The sequence below is a fragment of the Neomonachus schauinslandi genome, chromosome 14, assembly GCF_002201575.2.
Source record: "Neomonachus schauinslandi chromosome 14, ASM220157v2, whole genome shotgun sequence".
NCBI lineage: Eukaryota > Metazoa > Chordata > Mammalia > Carnivora > Phocidae > Neomonachus > Neomonachus schauinslandi.
In genome coordinates, this window is record NC_058416.1 from 66,883,213 (window position 1) to 66,903,128 (window position 19,916).

The window sequence follows — 19,916 nt, forward strand, 5'->3', positions numbered from 1 at the left end:
GGTACAGCAGAGGAACTGCCCACACAACCACACAGCCCGCCAGGCCCCATCCCAAGCCCCCAGTCAGCCTGGGCAGGCTCTCCAGTGGGCCTCTTCCTACAGCTGCTCTGTGGGGTGGGGAGGGCTGTGGGCGCCTTCTTCTTCCCCCACTGTCCCCCATGCCAGTGACATTGCTTAGCCCGGAAACAAAGTGCATTGCTGGGCCAGGGCCAGCCCCCCTGCTGGGAAGGCAGGGGCAGCAGAGACAGCGGGTCTGAGGCGCTGAGGGTGGGACATTCCCCCATCTCCCCAGCCATCCTGGTCAGGCTGAGGTCAGGGTGCAGGGACCAGAGGAGCAAAGTCCCAGGAAAGGAAAACATCATGCTAGGCCTGGCTAGAGGTATGGCTGGACAGGCTGAGCTGGGAAAGGCCCTGAATATCCTTGTGCAGGAGGTGAGGTGTGCAGGGGTCAATGGGAAGGAAAGAGAGGAAACCAAGTCCCCCAGCACCTGACGGAGCCCTCAGCTGAGCCCCATGGGGCCTGGGGAACTGGGTGCACCCAGCCCATGTGCAGGAACACAAGGAGCTTAACCTCCACCCAGAGCAAGACTAGCCCTCAGGCCTCTCAGTCTTCTCTCCTGCAAACGGGGCCATGGCCTTTCCTCTGGGGCCAAAATGAAGGCTGAGGAGACTTGCACACCCCACCAGCCCAGCCTCCATCCTGTCCCCAGAAGACCCCAGAGGTACCGCCCTCCCGGGCTCAGGGCCCAGACTCTGCAGACACAAAACCCCATTTCCTTGTGGGCACTTTAGAAACACCAAGTTTTCCTGCCTCCTGAAGGAGAGTCCAGACTTGGGGTGGCCCCTGTGCCCGTGCCCTCAGGGGTCTGCACTTATGCTCCCTGGTCAGGGGGATACCTGGCCATCAGGCCGTGACCCATCCTCCCCTGCACACCCCCGCCAGTCTCTCACATCTCCTCAGTCAGACATTTCATCAAGTTAGCAGACCCTGAGGGAGGGTGGGAGGGGCTGGTGCATGGGGGAGGAGGGAGGCCGCTGTGTCTCACTGCTCCCCTCCAGGCCCCTTTTTCTGGGCTGCATTATGCAGCCTCCCACAGGTCCAAGCCCTGACCCTTGGGATCCGGGGACCTCTCCCAGTTCACTGTTTCCTGAGAACTGGGCCTCTTTCTGGAGCTGATCACAGCTTGGTTTTCATTCTGGGTTTGTGCTTGGAAAACCCCCCCAGGCCTGGCTCTGACCAAGATGTTTTGCTCCAGCCTCTTGCCCAATCCCACTCTTCAGACCTCAGATTCACCTCCATGTGTCCTCCACGGTGTGAGCAGGGGACACCCGCCAGGCTGACGGGGTAGCTGGGGTACAAGCATCTGCCGGCGGCGGACTGCCCCAAAACTCCAGAGCCGCACCGCCCCCTGGTGGTCGATCCTAGCAAGTGCCACTACCCAGGCCAGAAAAGGGACGACTGGGCCCCCTGGTCCTGGGGCTCAGGGTGAGGAAGGACAGCACTTGGTATGAGTTGCCCCTGTCCCCACTCACCCACCCGCCGGGCTCTCGAGAACATTCTCAGTCTAGCTCCAGCACCTGAGGGGTAAAGACCTCCGAATCCCACCACTCCTCCCTTCCCCACCAGACAACTCCATTTCACACATAGGATACTGAGGCCCAGGGATATGGGAGCCGGGCCGGCAAGGCTGCCCAGAGCCTCACGCTGCGACCCCCATTTATTGCACTGCTTTGTCACTCACAGGGGAAGCAAATCCCTCAAGGTCCCACTCTGGCCCCAGCAGGCATCTCATCCCTAGGTTGCCAGTAAGCCTTGCCCGCCCTGAGCACTCAGTAGCCAGCAGGCTCCCCGCCTTTCCTGGAGTCTGAGGCAGCTGCCCAGCCACCGGCCGTGTGGACAATGGCCTGCACCACAGCGATGAAGGTGGACGTGACCTCAGTGTCGTGGTGCCGGGTCTTCAGAGCTGCAGTCACCGCCTGGGGGTGGGAGGGGAGAGAGAGGCCTCAGCAGGGCCCACGATGCCATCGGAACCACACAGAGCCACGCTGAACCGCATAGGAGGTGCCATTTCCAGCCCAGTGGCCAGGAACAACAAGCTGGGGGCAACTGGGCCTATTGGGTCTCCCTGGAGCAGGTGGTCTGACCCCCATCGCACAGGGGTTCAAGATGGCCCAGGCAGTGGATGTGAAGGTCATCTGCCCCAGGCAGAGGCTGTGGTCTATGATGACTCGGGAGATCCAGGCCTCCATCCTAGGACACCCTGTGACCCTCCCCTTGTGACTCAGTTTCCTTGGCTCTGCCCCACCTGGTCAATGCCTCTCTCCAGCGTCGTGGTGTTGGGCAGAAGCTGGTTGTGCAGCCGGGGTTCCTCTACTGCCCGTTTCACATCATAGCCAAACCACAGGTTATGGATGATGGCCTGGGGGTGGAGGGGAAGGGGTCAGTGTGGCCCAGGGGCAGGGGCTGGGGGGGACAGGTAGGTGGCACATACCAGCGCGGTGGCCGTGGTGATATGTGTGCCCCCAGAGGCACCCACCACCATGCGGACCTGGCCATCCTGGCCCACGATGATCGCCGGACACATGGATGAGAGCGGCTGCTTCCCTGTGGTCACCAGATGGGTGGGCAGGGACAGAGATGCCGGTCAGCTGCCTGCCCAGGACACCAGCCCTCTCCCCACCTGAGCCCCCCGCCCCACACCTGGTTCGATGAAGTTGGCTGGTGAGGGGGGCACCCCAAACTGGTTGGTGATGTTGGGGGAGCTGAAGTCATCCATCTCATCATTGAATAGGATCCCGCTGACCCGTGATCGTACCTTGGAACCAAAGCTGCAGACCAGCTGAATCAGACAGCTATGCCAGACCCAGCCCCACCCCACCCACCAAAGCTCTCCAGCTTGACCCCAGTGAGGCTGGGGGCAGGTGCTCTACCAAGGTCCAGTGCCTTGGTCTCCCCCCCATGAAAGGGGTTGATGGAGCTCCCATCTGGGAGATGCAAGCAGCCCCTGGCCCATCCAGGGCCACCTGGCAGCCCCTACTAGAGGTTGATGGTGCTGGTGGCCGACACAGCGCTGCCGTCCTCTGCAACCACGGACAGGTGAGCAGTGCCACCATCATCAGGCGTGTAGAACTCAGGCTCATAGTAGGAGGTCGGGTGAGTGGTGTTGTCAGAGATCCGGGCCCGGAGCTGAGCGGCAAAGAACTCGGAGCTCATGTTGCGGACCACCTGCCGAGACCCCAGAGCTGGCCTGAGGAGGTGGGGGGGGGAGGAGGGGGAGGGGGCACAGGCTTGTGCGAGCAGCTCTTGGGAAGCCCCCCGACATGGCCCTGACCACAACACTCCTGCACCCCCAACCTCACGTGGCCCGTCTGATCCCCTTTCCAGCCTTTGCCTCTGCAACGGCTGTTGGAGTTGCAGTCCAGCAACTCTTAGTATTTGTCTGTCCACCCACAAGCCCCCACTCTTGCCGCATTCAATCATTCATTCATTCATGGAGCTTGTGTTGCATGCTTGGATCAACAGGGAACAGACACACAGGTCCCTGCCCTCCTGGCAGGGAAGACAAAGGCAGGCAGGGACATGCTGGAAAGAACAAGCCAGGTAAAGGGGATGGAGAGGGATGAGGTGGGGGCGAGGTGGTCAGGGAGGGCTTCTCAGAGGAGGTGACAGCTGAAAAGAGGCCTGAATGAGGTCTGGTGGTAAATGCAAAGGCCCTGAGGCAGGCCTGTGAGTGACAGGCAGAGGGTGAATAGGGTCAAAGAGAGAAGTGGTGGAAGATGTTAGCAGGGGGTTATCCCGTAAGTCTTCATAGGCCCTATAAGGAGTCTGGCTTTTGCTTTGAGCCACCTGGGCCTGGGACAGAGGAAGGGGCGCACCGGTAGTTCACAGGACCTCTCTGGCAGCTGTGGGGGGGTGTAGCGTAGAACCCAACTGGGAGGCTATGGCATCAACCAAGTGACAGATGGTGGCTGACCCAGATGGGAGAGAAACAATGGCCCCGAAGTCTTCCGTCCAGAGCGGCCATTGAACTGGGGAGGTAAACACTGCAGAAGGGTCAGTGAAGGGGACAGTCGGGAGCTTGATTCTGAACAGGTGCCCTTTCCTGTTTCAGGTGGGTGGTGGATCTATGTGTGTGGAGTTGACAGGCAAGACCTGGCTGAGGGATAAACATGGAGCCACTAGCTTCTGGTGGCTGCTTAAAGCCGTGAGCCTGAACAGGGTCCCCACGGCGGTGAGGACAGACAAAGAGGAGAGGAGATGACATAGGAGCCAGCAAGGAAGGCCCCTGGGGACTGAGCAAAGGAAATGCCTCCAGAATTTTCCAGCAACACCCCCACAAGGAAAATGTTCAGCCTGAATCGACTCCCAAGAAAACAGAAAGTCAAATCCAGGATGTGGGATGGTTCTGCAACATGACTGCCCTGGGCTTTGAAAATCAGCAAAACAGGGCACCTGGGTGGCTCAGTCGTTAAGCGTCTGCCTTCGGCTCAGGTCATGATCTCAGGGTCCTGGGATCAAGCCCCGCATTGGGCTCCCTACTCCGCAGGAAGCCTGCTTCTCCCTCTCCCTCTCCCACTCCCCCTGTGTTCCCTCTCTCGCTGTGTCTCTCTCTGTCAAATAAATAAATAAAATCTTAAAAAAATAATAAAAATCAGCAAAACAGCCAAGAGGTCTATTGTAGGTTCAGAGACTGGAGGGACAGAACAACGAGGGTTGAGTCTGAGGGGCTCGGGACCTAAACAAGCCTGGGACCCTCGGGAACACAGGTGTCTAACAGGCCAGGTCCTCTTGATGGCAGTATGTAGGAGTCCTGTCTTAGGAGCTATGACCCAAAGTATGATATCGGGGACTGACCCGAAAAAACACATGCATATTGATAAAGGGGTGGATGGAGGTAGGGAGAGAGGGAGGGAATGTGGCAAAATGTCCACAACTTTGCAAAATGAAAAGCTGAGGAAAGGAGGTGGCAAACTGAACTGCATGAGATGCTGCTGAGGGGGGCCGAATGGGGAAACTGAGGCTGGACTCCGGGGGTGGAGTAAGGGGTCCTGGCAGGGGGAATGTGGAGTGAGGAGGGCAGAGCCTTATGGGAGAGGGCGTGAGAAAGGGATGGAGCGGCCCAGTGTGCTCTGAGTGGAAGCAGAGGAATGGGGGCAGCAGCTTGAAGTGACAAGGATATGCCTCTCTCTCGAGAGCAGTGCTGTGAGAGGGGCATGCTGAGTCGGCAAGTGCTTGAGCAGAGGGGCCAGCCTCAGCCAGGAGGGAGGGCGGAGGGGGAGTGGCCCCAGGGGTACGCGACCCCAAGTCACGGCTGCAGTGGGGAGTACTATGAAATGGTCCTCGGGAAAGAAAAGAGATCCAGGAGAGCAGAGGGGCAGCTGAGAGGCACAGGTCCGTGTGAGGGGGTCTGCGGGTCTGCCCCGGGATGGGGGATCCAAGTAGGTAAGGGGGGCCATGACGGGAGTCTCAGTGAAGGCCCAGCCTGGAGCTGGGGCATCTGGCCGTGAGTGGGTCAGGCTGTGCAGGGCCTGGGTGGGGATCAGGGAAGCGTTAGGTCCCAGGTGTGACCAGCAAGCCGGTGGCCGAGGCCTCTGCCACCCAGTCCACCACCCCCTCCCTCCCCCATCCTCCTCATTACCCTTGAGGGTTGCAAGGCCCCCCCAGGGATTCCTCACCTCAGCACTGAACACTGAACACTCCCAAACCTCCCAGGCCAAGGGTACAGCCCCCAAGGTGGGAGTGTGGCCAGGGGTAGGGGGCACTAAGCACTCACTGTCGAGTCTGTCCCACTGTGAGCTCCCTGTGGCAGAGGGCCGAACTCGGGGTCGTCCACCCCAGCACATGGCGGGCCCACCACCAAAGTTGGTGGTAGGAATGGATTAACTAAGCATGTGTGAGGCTGGGGTGGCCCCAGGGAGCCATCCTGGCACCTCCACGGCAGGCCCCCCACCCATCACGGGCCAGCGCCTGCCTCTTACCGCCATCACATTGACAAACTTGGGGTCCCCAAGCAGGGTCCTCTTGGCATAGGCGAACCGGAAGGCCTCCACAATGCGGTGGTAGGTCAGACCCTTCTGCTCCGGTGTCTCCACACTCGCCCGGGAGAAGTTGTACCCTGGTTGAGCAGAGATGGGGACACGTTGGCAGTCCTGGGGCCCTTGGGACACCCCCGCTCGGCCAAGACAGCTGGGTGCCCCCGGGGTAGGCTCACACCTCCCTAATCGCTTCGCTTGGCCCAGCTTGAGAAGGGGAACATTTAATAACTACCAGTGGACACTTTGGAGGAATGTAAGGATGGAATGAGGCAAGGGACCTCTGTGTCTGGGCCTCAAACGTCCAGCCGGAAGGGCTACCCAGTCTTACCCAGTCCCAGAAGATCACTTAGATTTGCCAGACGCATCCTCTGGACTAGGCCCCCCGAGCTGTGAACTTCCAGCATTGAGTAACTGGGCAAGCCAGACAGACCCTGTCACCCCTAAGCCCTTGCAGGAGCTGTTCCTACCCCAGGACACTGCTCCAAACCTTTTTACCTCCCGACCACTCCTCCCCCTCCTCCAGCCCCTGACCATCGCCCCCCACAGCCCTGGTCACTTTGCTCTGCCTCTTGCAGGGTCGTGGTGGGACAGCTCACCCTTGAGGATGTTGAGGATAAGAGCAAGCACCGGCCCACTGAGTGGGGCGCTGGGCACGTAGAGATGGGCGTCCCCAAGGCTGACGTTCAGTGGGTTCTCTATTAGCTCAGCACGGTAGTTGTTCAGGTCCTTGGCGGTCATAATGCCCCCTGCAAAGAGCAGCTCAGTGGGTGGACATGGGGATGGGGCCCCACATCTGAGGGGAGGACAAGACCATCCAACTGAAAGCCCTGCCCACCTTGTGGGTCCCCGCCCCTCCACCTCCCCGTGGCCCCACCCCCCAATCCCTCTGTGCTCCCTGAAGATGCCACCTCCCCACTGCCAGGCTCAGGCCAGCTGCCCTCCACCTGTCTGCCCCACTGGCCTCTAGGTCTGCCTTCTCTCCTCCTGGCGGCCAGAGAGTCTTCTCCAAGTGGAAAGTATCTGCTCCCATCTCCCCCCGCCCAGTCCCTCTCCTCCAGAGACGAACAGGTGGGTGAAAGGAGGCTCTTAATTCTACAGGGAACAGGCTCCAGACAGACCAGGTATTTATAGGCTAATTTCCTGCATCAGTGCTAAAGGTCAACATGCTAATCACCCTCTTCCGTGTCTCGGACCAAAATAACAGTTTGAAGAAATCCACAGCTGGGGACAGAGAGGCTGCGGAAGGCTGCCTGGCTGAAATTCATCAGAACCTGTCCCGGCTTGCAGCCCCTCCAAGGCCTCTCTCACCAAGCCCACCAAGCCCACCCTCATCTGCTGTGACCCTCAGGGATAATTATAGCTTACTCTCTCTGGGCCTTAGCCTATTGCATCTGCCAGAAATGCTCTTCCTCTCTCCAGCCTCATCTGTAGCTCAAGTACCACCTCCTCTGGGAAGTCCTCCCAGATCTGCATTTCAATGCTCCCTCAGCCCGAGCTCCTGCCTAGGCCTGCATTTATCCACCGAGAACTTTCTCTCCTGAACTGCACTGATCTCTCAGTTTTGACCTAACCAAGATCTGTAGATCCATGTGGACTGTCACTGACTGCAGATGTATCCTTTGCCTCCCCCTCCCCCGCCAGATGCTGCCTGAGGGCCCAGTGCCTGGGCCACGCAGGACCAGAGGACCTAAGGCCTCTCAGCTCTGGCTCAGGGTTCCTTCTCTGGGGCCCCTGAGGTTGCCCACTCACCAGCAGCCCGGATGTCCTTGATAATCTGGGCTGTGAGGCTTCCGTTGTAGAAGGCCTGGGCTCCCTCCAAGGCCAGCGTCTCGTACGTGTCGGCCAACCGCGGCATGATCACTCTGTCCCCCTCCCGCAGCACCTTCCCATCCCGGCAGAACACCTCGCTGGGGCAGAGAGGCTCCCGTGAGGCCGGCAGGCGGGGCAGATTCGGCCCCACCCAACCACACAGGAGATCAAAGGACAGTGAGCACCTGTCCACAGGCGGGTGGCCCTCATCCTCTGGTGTCCAGCCCATGCCTCCTAGAGCCCCTGCCACTCAGGACACACAAGCCTGGGACCCCGGGCACCAGGCTCAGAATGTGATCCCACACACACTGGGAAGGGTTCTTGGATTCTAGACCTCGTCCCTCCATCAGCACACGTTCCTGAAAGCACTCTGCCAGTCATTCAGAGCCCGCAGGGACCTTGGGCCACGTCTGCCCAGCCTGTGGCCCAGGGCAAGCCAACCCCCACAGACATACCACAGCGCAGGCTGCCGCTCGATGACGGCCTGGCTTTTCTCCAGGGCTGCTGCCAAGCCCTTCCCCACAGCGAAGCCCTGGCGGGCCAGCTGGATGCTGGGCTGGAAGAGGCGAGCCCAGGGCAGCCGCCCGTGCCGCTGGTGGGCCAGCTCATAGCCGCGGATCTCACCGGGAACCGCCACCGACAGGCCCCCTGCACAGGGACAGGGACACACACAATTAGTGGCTCCGGGCCGGGGACATCGGGAGGGATGCTCTCTCAGGCCACAACCTAGGCACAGTCCCCACATGGGATTAGTGAGGTTTCAGAAAGAAATGGGAGTTGTCATATCTGGACTTGGCAGGCAAGGGTGTAGATTGGCTTGGGACACGTGAGGGAGGCCACAGGGGGGACAAGCGCCTCCTGTGCTGGGTTCTGCAGTCCCAGGACTAGATGTCTGCCTCTGCAGGGGCCACCAGGTTTGAAATCCTGTGTCAGGCCCACAGCTGCGCACCAAGACGGTGGGGAAGCCAGACCCCTGCCATCTCTCAGTCTGAGCCTCCTCGCCCACAGGCTCAAGGGGTCCACCAGAACCCACCAAAGTCCCCAGTGCAAGCCCGGGCCACCCTCGACACTGAGCCAGTGCCAAGGCAAGACCTCCCCCTTCCTCCCTTCTACTGTCCCAGAACCAGGACCTAAGGGGCCCCTGGGTGGGTCAGTTGGTTAAGAGGCTGCCTTCAGCTCGGGTTGGGATCGAGCCCCGCATCGGGCTCCCTGCTCAACAGGGATCCTGCATCTCCCTCTCCTGCTCCCCCCGCTTGTGTGCTCACTCTCGCTCTGTCATATAAATAAAATCTTAAAAACAACAACAACAACCAGCACCTGAACCCAAACCCTTGCCCTGTACCCTCTCTGGGCCTCAGTTTCCCCATCTGACCACAAAGAGCTTGTCTCTTCCAGTTGACTTTAGAGGAACCCACAGTTCCAGTGGAAACACCCATGGACCCTGATTCCCATCTACCCCCACCGCCCACCATGCCCTAAGCTGGACACTGATGCAGAAAGGTACAGCCACGGCCCTTGCTCCCAGACACCCTCTTGCTTTCACCCTGGATGACCAGGGCCATTTCAGCTACTCCCAGACTAGGCAGCTTCTAGGTTCATAACAACATGAAGTTGGGCACGAGAGCCAGGTTGTTAGGATCTGCATGTCTGCACATCTCAGAAGGTCTGACACCCAGCCCATAATTCCCCCCAACTTAAATAAATGCTGCCCTGAACTTGGGCCAATCAGGTCTCACACCACCCTGCTCGCCAAGGTCACCAGTGACCCCCATACTGGCAGACCAGGTCCCCTCCTAACTTCACTTTACCCAACCCTTCACTCCTTCCAGGTCGCCTCTGCATCCCACCTGCCAGGCTCTCCTAGAGCCTCCTCTGTCTACTCCCCCAGATCAGAGCTTCAAGTTCCATTTATGTGCCGACAACTCCAAATGTACTCTCTGGCCCGGCCTGCTCCTCTAAGGGTCAGATCTGAGGATGCACCTGCCCGTGCCAAAAAGGCATCTCAAACTTAACACACTCGACTCCTGCCTGTCACCCAAACCCAGTCCCCCGAAGCCTTGCCGTTCTCTCTTAGGGGCACCCCATCCTTCCAGATACAGATCAAAGACCAGTCATCCAGGACACTTGGCATATGTGTCCCACCTAACCCATCAGCAGATGCACAGGCTCCACCTTCTAAGTATGTTGAGTACCAACCGCCTCCCAACACCCTCTTCTCTCCCTGATTATCGTGGTGACCTCCTGACAGGTCACCTGACAGGCAGGCAGCTTGCTCCCTGACCCTTCTGCGGCAGCCCAAGGGGTTCTGTCCTACCTAGGCCTAGATCCACCCCCACAAACACCCCAGGGGACACTGCTACTTCTCTCAGACAAGAGGCAGGGTCTTCGCAATGATCCATGAGGTCTGACACCACCTGAACCATTCTGACCCTGGGGTCACCCACTGCAGCCTCACTGGTTCCCACGTGGGCCACTTGCTCTGCCCCCAGACACCTGCACACCCCTCACTCCACTCCAGCCTCCGGGTCTTTGCTTAGACACACCCTCCCTGAGCAGGCTGTACTTGGTGAATCGCATGCCTTCCGGCTCTTCCCGCCTCTGCTATCCTGGCTTGACTGGGCCACGGATTTCACCTGTTGCCCTTGCTTTGTCCCCTGGCTTGCGGGACAGCCCCTGGCATTTTAAGAGGTGCCCAATAAGCCCTGCTTAAATAAATGAATCCCAAGCGTCCCTAAGGTGCTAAGTCTAAGACTCCAGCAATCACACTGAATGATTTCAATTCTACCCATTTGGAGTTTCCCAATGGATGTAAGAATTCGGAGATTCTGTAGGTTGGAGAGGACGCTAAGAGGGCTGGGCTACTCACAGGGCCCCGCCCAGAGGCTGTCGTTAGAGATCAGATCGGTTACGGTCAACAGCCGGAACTTCCTGCCTCCAACCTCCTACCCTGCAATCCATTCGGGTCCTTGGGAGCAGCACGCCCTGGTGGCCACTGGCTTCCCCTCAGCTGCATGGGGAGATTGGGGGCCTCTTCTCCGCATAAGACCTTGTTAAAAAAAGACTCTGCTGCCTCTCAAGAGCTAGCCCCACAAATGAACGAATAAATGAATGACTTAGATGCCTTTGAAAAACTCAGGGTTTCGACAGCCTGGGTTCAATTTTGGCCTCAGCACCATCCAGCTGTGTGACCTCAGTTGGTTTGCATGACCTCTCTGGACCTGTAAAATGAGAATCAACACAGCGCTTCCCCGGACTCCCAGGCATACGGGGAGGATTCAAGGGGCTCATCGGTGAAAAGGGCTGAGCAGAGGGCTGGCCCCAGTGACCCCCGGTATGTGCGAGCTGTTGAAATAATTATTCTCTCCATGTACTAACACGGGGTGGCTCTGGAGGGACCTGAGCAGAAATAACGGAAGCTCTGTCTCTTTTCCCTCTGTGATGATGGTCTTGACTGTTCATTATGGGAGGTTGTTGTGGGGCCAGGAAAGGCTGAGAAGGGTAGGCATCAGCTCAGCCAGAGCTGTCCCCAGCCCCAGATGCCCATGCCTTCCCAGCAGCTCAGCCCAGCTCTGCACCCACACCCTGAGCTTACACCTCACCTTCCTGTGACTGCTCCGAGGTGTTAAACATGTCATTAGAGGCCAGCCCCGGGGCCACCTCGCGGGCATTGATGATCTCAACTTTTCCTGGAAGCAGAAGCAGGTGGGCAGTCTGGACCAGCACCAACCCCCTCACCCCAGGTGTGAGCCCAGGGGCCGCCCAGCTCTGCCTGCCCCCAGCCCAAGTCCAGCTCCCCGGGGGCACTCACGTGTGGTGCTGTTGTAGATGGTGAGGAACAGGCCGCCCCCAATGCCCATGCTGTGGACGTTCATGAGCCCCACACACAGCAGGGCTGCGATGGCAGCATCCACCGCCGAGCCGCCTTCCCTCAGCACGTCCCTACCCGTGGCATGTGGCAGGGAGTGAGCACCTAAAGGCTCCCCAACCCCCCCAACACGGGCACCCTGCCACTCACCTCCACCCTGCCGGGCCACACTGCCCAAAGGAGGATGGAAGAAGAGCCCATAGTTCTGGGGTTTTACATATAAGTTTAAAGCCAGTGGGCTTGTATGTTCTTCCTTTTCAAGCAAACAGATGTACATGACTTTTATAATAGAAAGAAAATTGGAAAATTGTTACTTTTATCAGTAACTTTTTTTTTCTGTTTAAGTCTCTAAGTGGGACCTGATCTTTGTAGATAATGTGAGACAGGGGTCCAAAATAGCATAAAACAGCAGTTTATCCAAAGAGACAGAGATCCTTAGGTCTGAGAAAAGGGGCCCAGCAGAGCACTGGGAAACCTGCACCCTGCTCTTGGAGTTAGTGTCCCCTTCTGCCCTGACCAGAGGCTGCGGAGAAGTTCCAAGGAAAGGACAGGCAGCTCCACATGCATCAGACACTCCTTGTCTGGGTAGCTCATGGACAGGTGGGGAAACTGAGTCTCAGAGGGATGAGGGTCTTGCCCAGGTCCACTTGCAGTGGTCCTCCTGTGTTCCCACGCCCTGCCCACTCACCTCCCGATCTCCGAGCAATGCTTGGCGTCTGCAGCCACGGCCGCCCTGGCGTAGACATGGTTGTGTGGCTTGGAAGCTGAGGGCAGCCAAAGGCATAGGCCAATGATGAGGAAGAGCACTAGGACCACGGCCAGCAGGGCCAGGAACACATGGCGCCTCCTCATGGCTCTGCGGGCGCTGGTGGTGGGGGAAGGGGTGGAGGTTAACAGGGTCAGGGGACTGCCTTTGGGCACATCCTGACCCTCACCTTCACAGCGCACAGCCCAAAATCAAGCCTCAGAAACATGTCCCTGTGTCTCCTTCCAGCCCCCGGACTTTTGCTCACGCCATTCTCTGCCCTCCCAAATCTCCCTGCTTATCCTCAAGGCCCCATTCCGGTAAAGACCCCATCTCCAACAGAAACCTCTCCAGGGAGCCCCCCAGATTTCACGTGCTCCTGCTTCGGCCGGGCCTTGTCTATCTCCTACAGTGGGAGTCACTGCCAAGCAGGGAACTCCACGAGGGACAAGCCTGGTCCGATTCCTTCTGTGACCCCCACCTCAGCCCAGAGCCATGCACCATCCATGGGCCCCCCAGAGTGGCCTGCCACAGACTGTGGGGTTCAGAGAGCAGCCAGCCATGTCTCCTCCAATCGTCAGATGAGCTGCCACAGGGCAGGGACCTACCTTTCTCAGCAGATGGGAGCCCCACGCCTTGCCTGCAGGGGTAGCCACCAAAGCTGGGGTGGGGGGGGAGGTTGGCTGAAGCAGCTGATGAGATAACTGGGGTCTCCCTCACACACTGCAGGCACCCACGACCGCAGAGTCTGCTCCAGAGAGACACCGTGACCACACAGCCCCCTTGTTCTCCTGAAAATTGAGACAGTGTACCTGAAACAGGCCGAGTCAGCCCTCCCCCGGGAGCTCTGTGAGGTTCCTCTGCCTCCAGATGAACTCTGGAGCCGAAGAGGAGGCTGTCAGCCGCTCCCACGTTTGAGGGAGGTCTCCAGGCACTGCCGAGAGAGGGTTTGCCCAGAGCGAGGCCCGGGTTCAGTGGTGTGAGCGTCATGTGACAAAGTGGTGAAGCCCACGTGTGCCGGGCCAAGGGGATGGGGCATGCAGGCCCTGGAGCCAGCTCATCCCATCTGAGTCTTGCCCCTCATCTGATGTGGGGTCTTGGGCACGTCACTGACCACCTGCCCAGCGTGAATGACAGAGGCATCCTGCAGGGGGATGTTGCGGAGGTTAAGTAAATTGGAAAGGCTGGAGTGCTAGGGGACTTGGCTGTAATGGTCATCGGCTACCAGGGTGATGCCCTGGAGGCCTACAGCTAGGGCAGGAGGAAGCTGATCAGCCTCCTGCTCACTGTTGCCCTGCTGACTCCTTGCCGGGCTGTGCAGGGAGAGACAGCGGCGAGCTTTTGGGTCCTCGCGGTGTTGGCAGTAGGTGAGGGGTGTGACCCCCGCAAGGAAGGAGAGGTGTGGTGACAGAGGCAATCTCAGTTACCTCCAAAGGGGGGGTGTCTGCCGATAAGCCCCAGGCTGCGACTCCCTCTGGGTCACCCTGTCTCTATTCAGAGGGCCTGAGCTCCAGGGCCAGACACGGTGTCCCAGAAATGGTCTAGGAATGGAGTCCCACCCCACGTCGGGGACATCCAGAAGCCAGCCAGCAAGAAAGGGCTTTCCCCTCCCAGGCTCAGTGGGCAGCCGCATGGCAGACACTACCCTCCATCCCCAGGAGGATTCAAGCCAGGTTCTCCTCCCCACCCTGACTGAATCCAGGCACCAGCCTTTCTGGCGGGACTCCTGCAAAGCCTCCTCCCCGCCCTCCCTCCCGTCAGCATCACCGGCTCCTCAGTCCTCCGAAAAGCAGCAGAAGGCTCTCTCCAAAGTGCCAACCAGGCCCTTCCCCCTGCCACTGCTCCAGGGGACAGTCTATGCCCTCTGCCCTCCCGCAGGCCTGAGAGCCCTCGGAGCACACCCTGGAGGCTGGGTCAGGGTTAAGGATTCCTCCTTGAGATAACCGCACTGGGAGGTCCAAGGGACCTTAGGAGCTGGGCCAGGAACACAGAACTTTCCCACCACACGTGGTGGGAGTGGGTGGGGTAGGACAGAGGCCATGACCCCCTTATCAGCATGGGCACAGCCACACCCGCCAAGAAGGCCCTCCAGTCCCATCCACCAGGCACCTTGGGGGCATTGCCTCATTTCTCCTGGGCTTGGGGCTGTGAGCCAAGACCCCCTTCAGGGCCCTCCTCTCTCCCCTCCCCCTGGGCCCCTGTAGTGTCCAGCCATGACCTCCTGTGGTCTGTACTCCAGTCTCCCCTGTCCATCCATCTCTCTATCCATCCATCCATCCACCCCAGGGCTCAGGTGGGCTTCCAGAGGGCCAGGGGGCACCCAGCAAGGCTCAGATTGCCAGGGAGTATGGAGAGGGGTGGACAGCACCGACCCCCATCCTCTCCTCCCTGGGCAGGGCAGCAGGGAGGCCTAGCCCAGGCCCTGCAGGCAGACATCCCCTGCCCTGCGGAAGACACCCTGCGGGGGACTGGGCTTCCGTTTCCCACCCCCCTCCCACACCCCACGTTTTTCTCAAAGACTTATTAAAATAATGTCCAAGTCCAGAGGCCTGGCTCTCACCCAAATCGGTGTCAGGAGGGGAACCCTCCTCCTGGGGATGGAGGGTAGGTAGCCAGAGAATAGGTCGGGCACAGCGCTTGGCCTCAAACCCCCACCCCACTCCTCATGACCCAGGGGGGCTTACCTGAGGCCTGGGGTTGGCAGGGGCCCAAGAAAGCTCCTGTCCTCAGAAGAAGTTCTGGGCTGGGACACAGCCAGATCTGTCTGCCTGGGAAAGTCTGGGCCACAGCTCCGGCTGGCCCTCCACCCCCCCACACTCCCAGGAGTGGCCCAGAGCCACGCCTGCAGCCCCTGCAGAGCTCCTCAGGGGGCCTCTGAACTGGGATTGGGATCCGAGGGAGGGCACCTCCGAGGAGGAACAGAGGCAGGAAAGGGGCAGGAGAGGGCAGAGGAACTCTCCTGCTCACCGAGTCCCAGAGCGGGCAAGCGGTTGGCCAGGTGACACCCAGCCACCTCATGGAGCAGTTGAAGGTATCGGAGTGGGGTGGAGAACAGGCTGTCCTCTAAAAGATCCAGCCTGGCAGGGAGGACAGCCCCAGAGTCTGACGTCAAGGCAGCAGGGAGGCGCAGTGACTCGGCCTGTCACTAAGTGACTAAAGTTCACGCAGTCCTGGGAGGGCCCTGGGCAGGAGATGGGAAGTGCTTTAACAGCAGTGACTCTTGGGGTCGCCCTGGCAATGGCAGGAGGTGAGGAGTATGGCCCCAGCAGGGAAGGAGAGGTGCAGTGACAGAGGCAGAGGGTCCCCCTCTCTTGGCCTCGGTTCCCCTCAAAGGGCAGAGTCCACTGGCAAGCACCCCACCAGCAAGCCCTAGGCTGGGTACCCTCCTGGCTCACCCTGTCCCTGTTCAGAGCACCTGAACTCCAGGGCCAAACATGATGTCCAGAACCAGGACCTGAGAGCCTTTACCACACCACTCAGGCAGATGCCAAGGGTGACTTCCTGAAACATAGCCTGGGGCCTCGAGTCCAGACCAGTTCCACTGCCTATGCAGGAATGTTAGCACCTCAGGCCCAAGAAACCACCTGAGCAGCCTGGAAAGGCCCCCCAGAGAGGGCCAGAGCTGGTCCAAGTCACAGAGCCCAGCAATACACACCAGGCCACCCCATACCGGCCCCCTAGTTGCTGCGTGTCCCTACCAGCCCAACAAGGAGAGCTTGAGCCAGGAACAAGTGCATGCCCAGTCCAGGAGACCTTGGACCCTGCTTCCCATTCCCCTTTGGCTTCCATCTGCCAAGAATAAGGTTGAGCCACTCCTTGAGTCACGGTTCCTTCCCTGGCTCCCAACCATCTGTGTCTAGGCTGCCTGGGAGCCCCCACAGTCACCATCTGGAATATCTAATCTATGACCACCCTACAAGGCTGTGCCAGCTGATAAGCAGGTAGAGAGACAGAGGCAGACCAGGTATTGCTGCCCATCCTGGGTCACACAATCAAAACAAGTCTTGTCCTCTCACCCACTGCTCTTGAGCAAGCTTGGGATGAAATCCACCAAAAAATGCATTTCTACGTAAATCCTCCATGGCCCCAGGATGGTGGTGCTATGACTAAGCTTTTTCCCGGGACATCACCTGCAGACCAGGATGACTGAGAAGATGGACAGGCCAGGATCCAGGGACCAAGGCCCATGGCTCTTCCCTGAGGGCTAGACACCAGCCAGGATGTCAGGGGATTTGCACTGCAGGGCAGTCGGCTGGGAGGGGTCTATAGTGGAGAGACATGGGGCTGCCCCTAGCCTGAGCCTGCTCAGCAATTGTCTCCCTGCCTGGGAAGGCGTAAGACATGGACATATCTCCAGCGGCGGAGGGTACGAAGAATGTGAGTGGGCAGAGGGTGGCCCAAAACCCCAGGTGGTCCCAACAGGAAATCCCTGGCCTGGGGCAAGCTGGGGAGGGGAAGCTGCCTGGGGGCACAAAGCCCAGCAGCAGCTGAAGGTTCCAGGGAGGGGAGCGAGGAGAAAGGGGTCTCATTAAAAGCTTTGTCAACAAAGGCATGATGGGGGCACCCAGGTGGCTCACTCGGTTAAGTGTCTGACTTCAGCTCAGGTTATGATCTCCAGGTCCTGGGATGGAGCCTGCATGGGGCTCCCCTGCTCAGCAGGAAGTCTGCTTGTCTCTCTGCCCCTCCCGCCTTGTGTTTTCTCTCTCTCTCTCTCTCTCAAATGAATAAATAAAATCTTAAAAACAAAACAAAACAAAAACCCAAAGGCATGATTTACAGAACAAAGAATCTTCCTCACATGTTGAGTGTGTCACATTCTATTCTGGTCAGGCCCCCCAACCCCTACACACTGAGAAGGGACCTGAGGGGTGTTGGTCTGGGGAAACCATGTCACCCCAGAAAAGACTGCAGGGGCTGGCCTGAAAAGTCTCCTCCAGGCCCCATGGTTCCTGTCCTAGGCACATAAGATAGTAAGCTCCCCGTCCCCAGGAATATAAAAGCCAACACACACACACACACACACACACACACACACACACACACACACACGCTGAATCTAGGCTGAGTGGAGTAGCTTGGGGAGGGGTGGGAATCTCAGAGAGGGGAGCATGAGGAAGCCTGAAGTTTCTCTGTTAAACCTCCAACCCAGCTTGAGGACTATGTCACCACAACCTCAGAGCCCCAGGGGTGAAACTGGGGCACAACCCCAGACCCATTCACAGATAGGAAACCAAGGCTTAGGTTGAAGCAACTCACGCGTCAGCTGGCCCCGGGTTGGGGGAGACATGGGGACCTGCAGGTGAGCCCAGAACCCACACGGCTGGCCCTAACACCTCCACCCGCAGTGAGGAGTCACCCCCACCCCCGACCAGGCATGAGAACATAGCTCTTGGCGTCTTCCTGAGCCCTGCCCACACCCCCAACGGAAAGCTTACCGTTACCCAGGCGGGTTGGGATCTATCTCCCTCACTGCCCACCCTGGTGGCACAAGGTGGGGAATTAGAAAAATCTCCCTCCCCCAGTGCTTGACAACCACTAAGCCAGATACCTGTCGAAATAGCTCTACATGCCTGCAATGACCACAAGGTGATGGGCGCCCCCCAGAGTTGTGCAATGACCCCTTGCACAACTAAGCCTGCCCTGCGCCCCATCACAGCCGCAACCCGGAGCCCGGGGAGGGGCAAAGCATGGCCAGAGGACACAGTACCTCAGCCCCCGTCACAGCTCCCTCGCTCCAGGCTACCAGATCCTCCTGGGCCTCAGTTTCTCCGTGCTGCTCCTCCCTCTTAATTCCAAAAGTCCACTTCCGGGGTGTTGTGGCTTCTTCAAAGGCTTCCTTAGAGAAGTCCAGCAGCTGCACGCGGCCCTCCTCCACCCACCCCACACCTGTGGCACAGTGAGCCAGAAAGCTTGGACAGGCACTCTCAAACCCCCTTACCAGACAAAAAAAACAGAGGACCCCCAGCCTAGAGCCGGTCAGACAAAGACCTGTGCAACCCCTCTTCAGGAGCCTTTCACACAAGCCCCGTCCCCTTCACCCTGAAGGTCAGCTCACTCCCATTACTCAGGTGCATAAACTGAGGCTGGAGAGGAAGGGGCCAGCACATGGCAGAGCTGGAAATGGAACCCACGCTTCCGGGAGGCCCTAAGCCTGGGCGACCCCAACCTACAATGTCTAGTAGCTCAGACAGGATGAGCTGTCCTTTGGGGTCACATAGTACTGAGGCACAGTCAGATGCCCCTCCTGGCTCACCTGGCTCCAGGGCTGGTCCTCCTGCTACTCTCCAGCACAGAGGGGAGTCCCCAGTGCCCAGTTGTTACCCAGCTCCTCCCCTCCCTCTCCCTGCCGGCTTGGGTGGAGGGAGGCTTTAAAGGCACAGGAACCTTTCCAGGTGGGAACTGGGCTGCCTCCTCGTCCTGTCCCTGGGGCTGTGTGACCTGGGACAGCTGCTGGCCTCTTTGAGTCCAGTAGGGTCCCTAATCCTGAATGAGAGACCTGAGCTTTGGAGGCCTCAGTGGGGCTGAATGAGGCTGGGTTTCAGGCAGAGGCAGTTCAGGCCAAGCGTCCCCTGGGAGGAGGTGGGCTTCCCTCAACTTACGATGTCCAGACAGGGGTGCAACCAGATACCCACACCACTGGGGTTGGGAGTGTAAGCATCTGAGGCCCTAGCAGGCTGAGGAGTCTAGGATTCTCTCCACGACTCTGGAATAGGGGATGCTCCTCCAAACATGCCCTCTCCCTGACCCTTGAGGCTACAGGTTGAGTCTAGGGGCTGTCACTCCAAGGACCCTGGTGACCTGGACTGAAGGAAGTCGCATGACCCAGGGGAGCCTTTCCTCATCCCCTACATTTCTGGGGTCATGAGCAGGAAGGCTGATGAAGGACACATGGCGGTAAGGGCAGGAGATGGGGTTGTGTGCTCGTGGCCCTGGCTGCTCTGGCCCATTGAATGAGATAGGGTGGGTGCCCCCACAGGGCTGGCAGGCCCAAGACTACCTGTGTCTCTGAGACCCACTTGTGGCCAGCATGACCACCACTAGCATGGCCCTCGCCTAAACTCATCCATTCAGTCATTCCCCCATCTAAGCCTGGCCTGTCCAGAGTCTTTTCTCAGGGAGCCCACAGCAGGATTGAAGATGGGCTTAGTATGGTCAGCCAGGGAGGAGGAGGCACCCAGGGCCCTGGAGGAGAGGCAGACGCTGTGATGGGGGCCTTAAGAATCCAGGAAGAGGGGCGCCTGGGTGGCTCTGTCAATTAAGCGACTGCCTTCGGCTCGGGTCATCATCCTGGAGTTCCGGGATCAAGTCCCACGTCGGGCTCCCAGCTCGGTGGGCAGTCTGCTTCTCCTTCTGACCACCCCCCCCCCCCCCTCCCCGTCTCCCGCCACCCCAACCACTGCCTCAGCCCCTCACCAGCAAACACTAACCCAACCCCCCCATCGAATGGATAAGGGTGGGGCG

General features: G+C 59.1%; 1 protein-coding gene across 2 annotated transcripts; it reads right to left on the minus strand.

The window, feature by feature from the left end:
* Positions 1-1,656: 1,656 nt before the first annotated feature.
* GGT1 (gamma-glutamyltransferase 1) lies at positions 1,657-15,268 on the minus strand. Of its 2 annotated transcripts, XM_021687910.2 has the most exons (14): positions 15,140-15,268; positions 13,064-13,246; positions 12,399-12,575; positions 11,654-11,784; positions 11,445-11,531; positions 8,301-8,493; positions 7,786-7,943; positions 6,633-6,782; positions 5,980-6,116; positions 3,039-3,226; positions 2,702-2,829; positions 2,493-2,605; positions 2,307-2,420; positions 1,657-1,977 (listed from the first exon to the last, which is right to left on the minus strand). In XM_021687910.2, the coding sequence occupies exons 3-14, from the start codon at positions 12,560-12,562 to the stop codon at positions 1,831-1,833; spliced, it is 1,710 nt and encodes a 569-aa protein (XP_021543585.1). In that variant the 5' UTR covers positions 12,563-12,575; positions 13,064-13,246; positions 15,140-15,268; the 3' UTR covers positions 1,657-1,830. The 2 variants fall into 2 exon arrangements, with proteins under 2 accessions (XP_021543585.1, XP_021543586.1); XM_021687911.1 differs by lacking the exons at positions 5,980-6,116; positions 6,633-6,782; positions 7,786-7,943; ... (4 more) ...; positions 13,064-13,246; positions 15,140-15,268 and adding an exon at positions 5,677-5,739 and having other exon boundaries at positions 3,039-3,248.
* Between the last annotated feature and the right edge of the window lie 4,648 nt (positions 15,269-19,916).

Excerpts from the sequence above, each read along its gene's own strand:
- GGT1 (XM_021687910.2), bottom strand. The coding sequence starts at position 12,562 with ATGAGGAGGCGCCATGTGTTCCTGGCCCTGCTGGCCGTGGTCCTAGTG. Across the intron at positions 3,227-5,979 it reads AGTTTGTCAATGTGATGGCG|GTGGTCCGCAACATGAGCTC; the intron begins GTAAGAGGCAGG and ends GGGTCTCGGCAG. Across the intron at positions 2,830-3,038 it reads ACCAGCACCATCAACCTCTA|CTTTGGTTCCAAGGTACGAT; the intron begins GTAGGGGCTGCC and ends GCTGGTCTGCAG.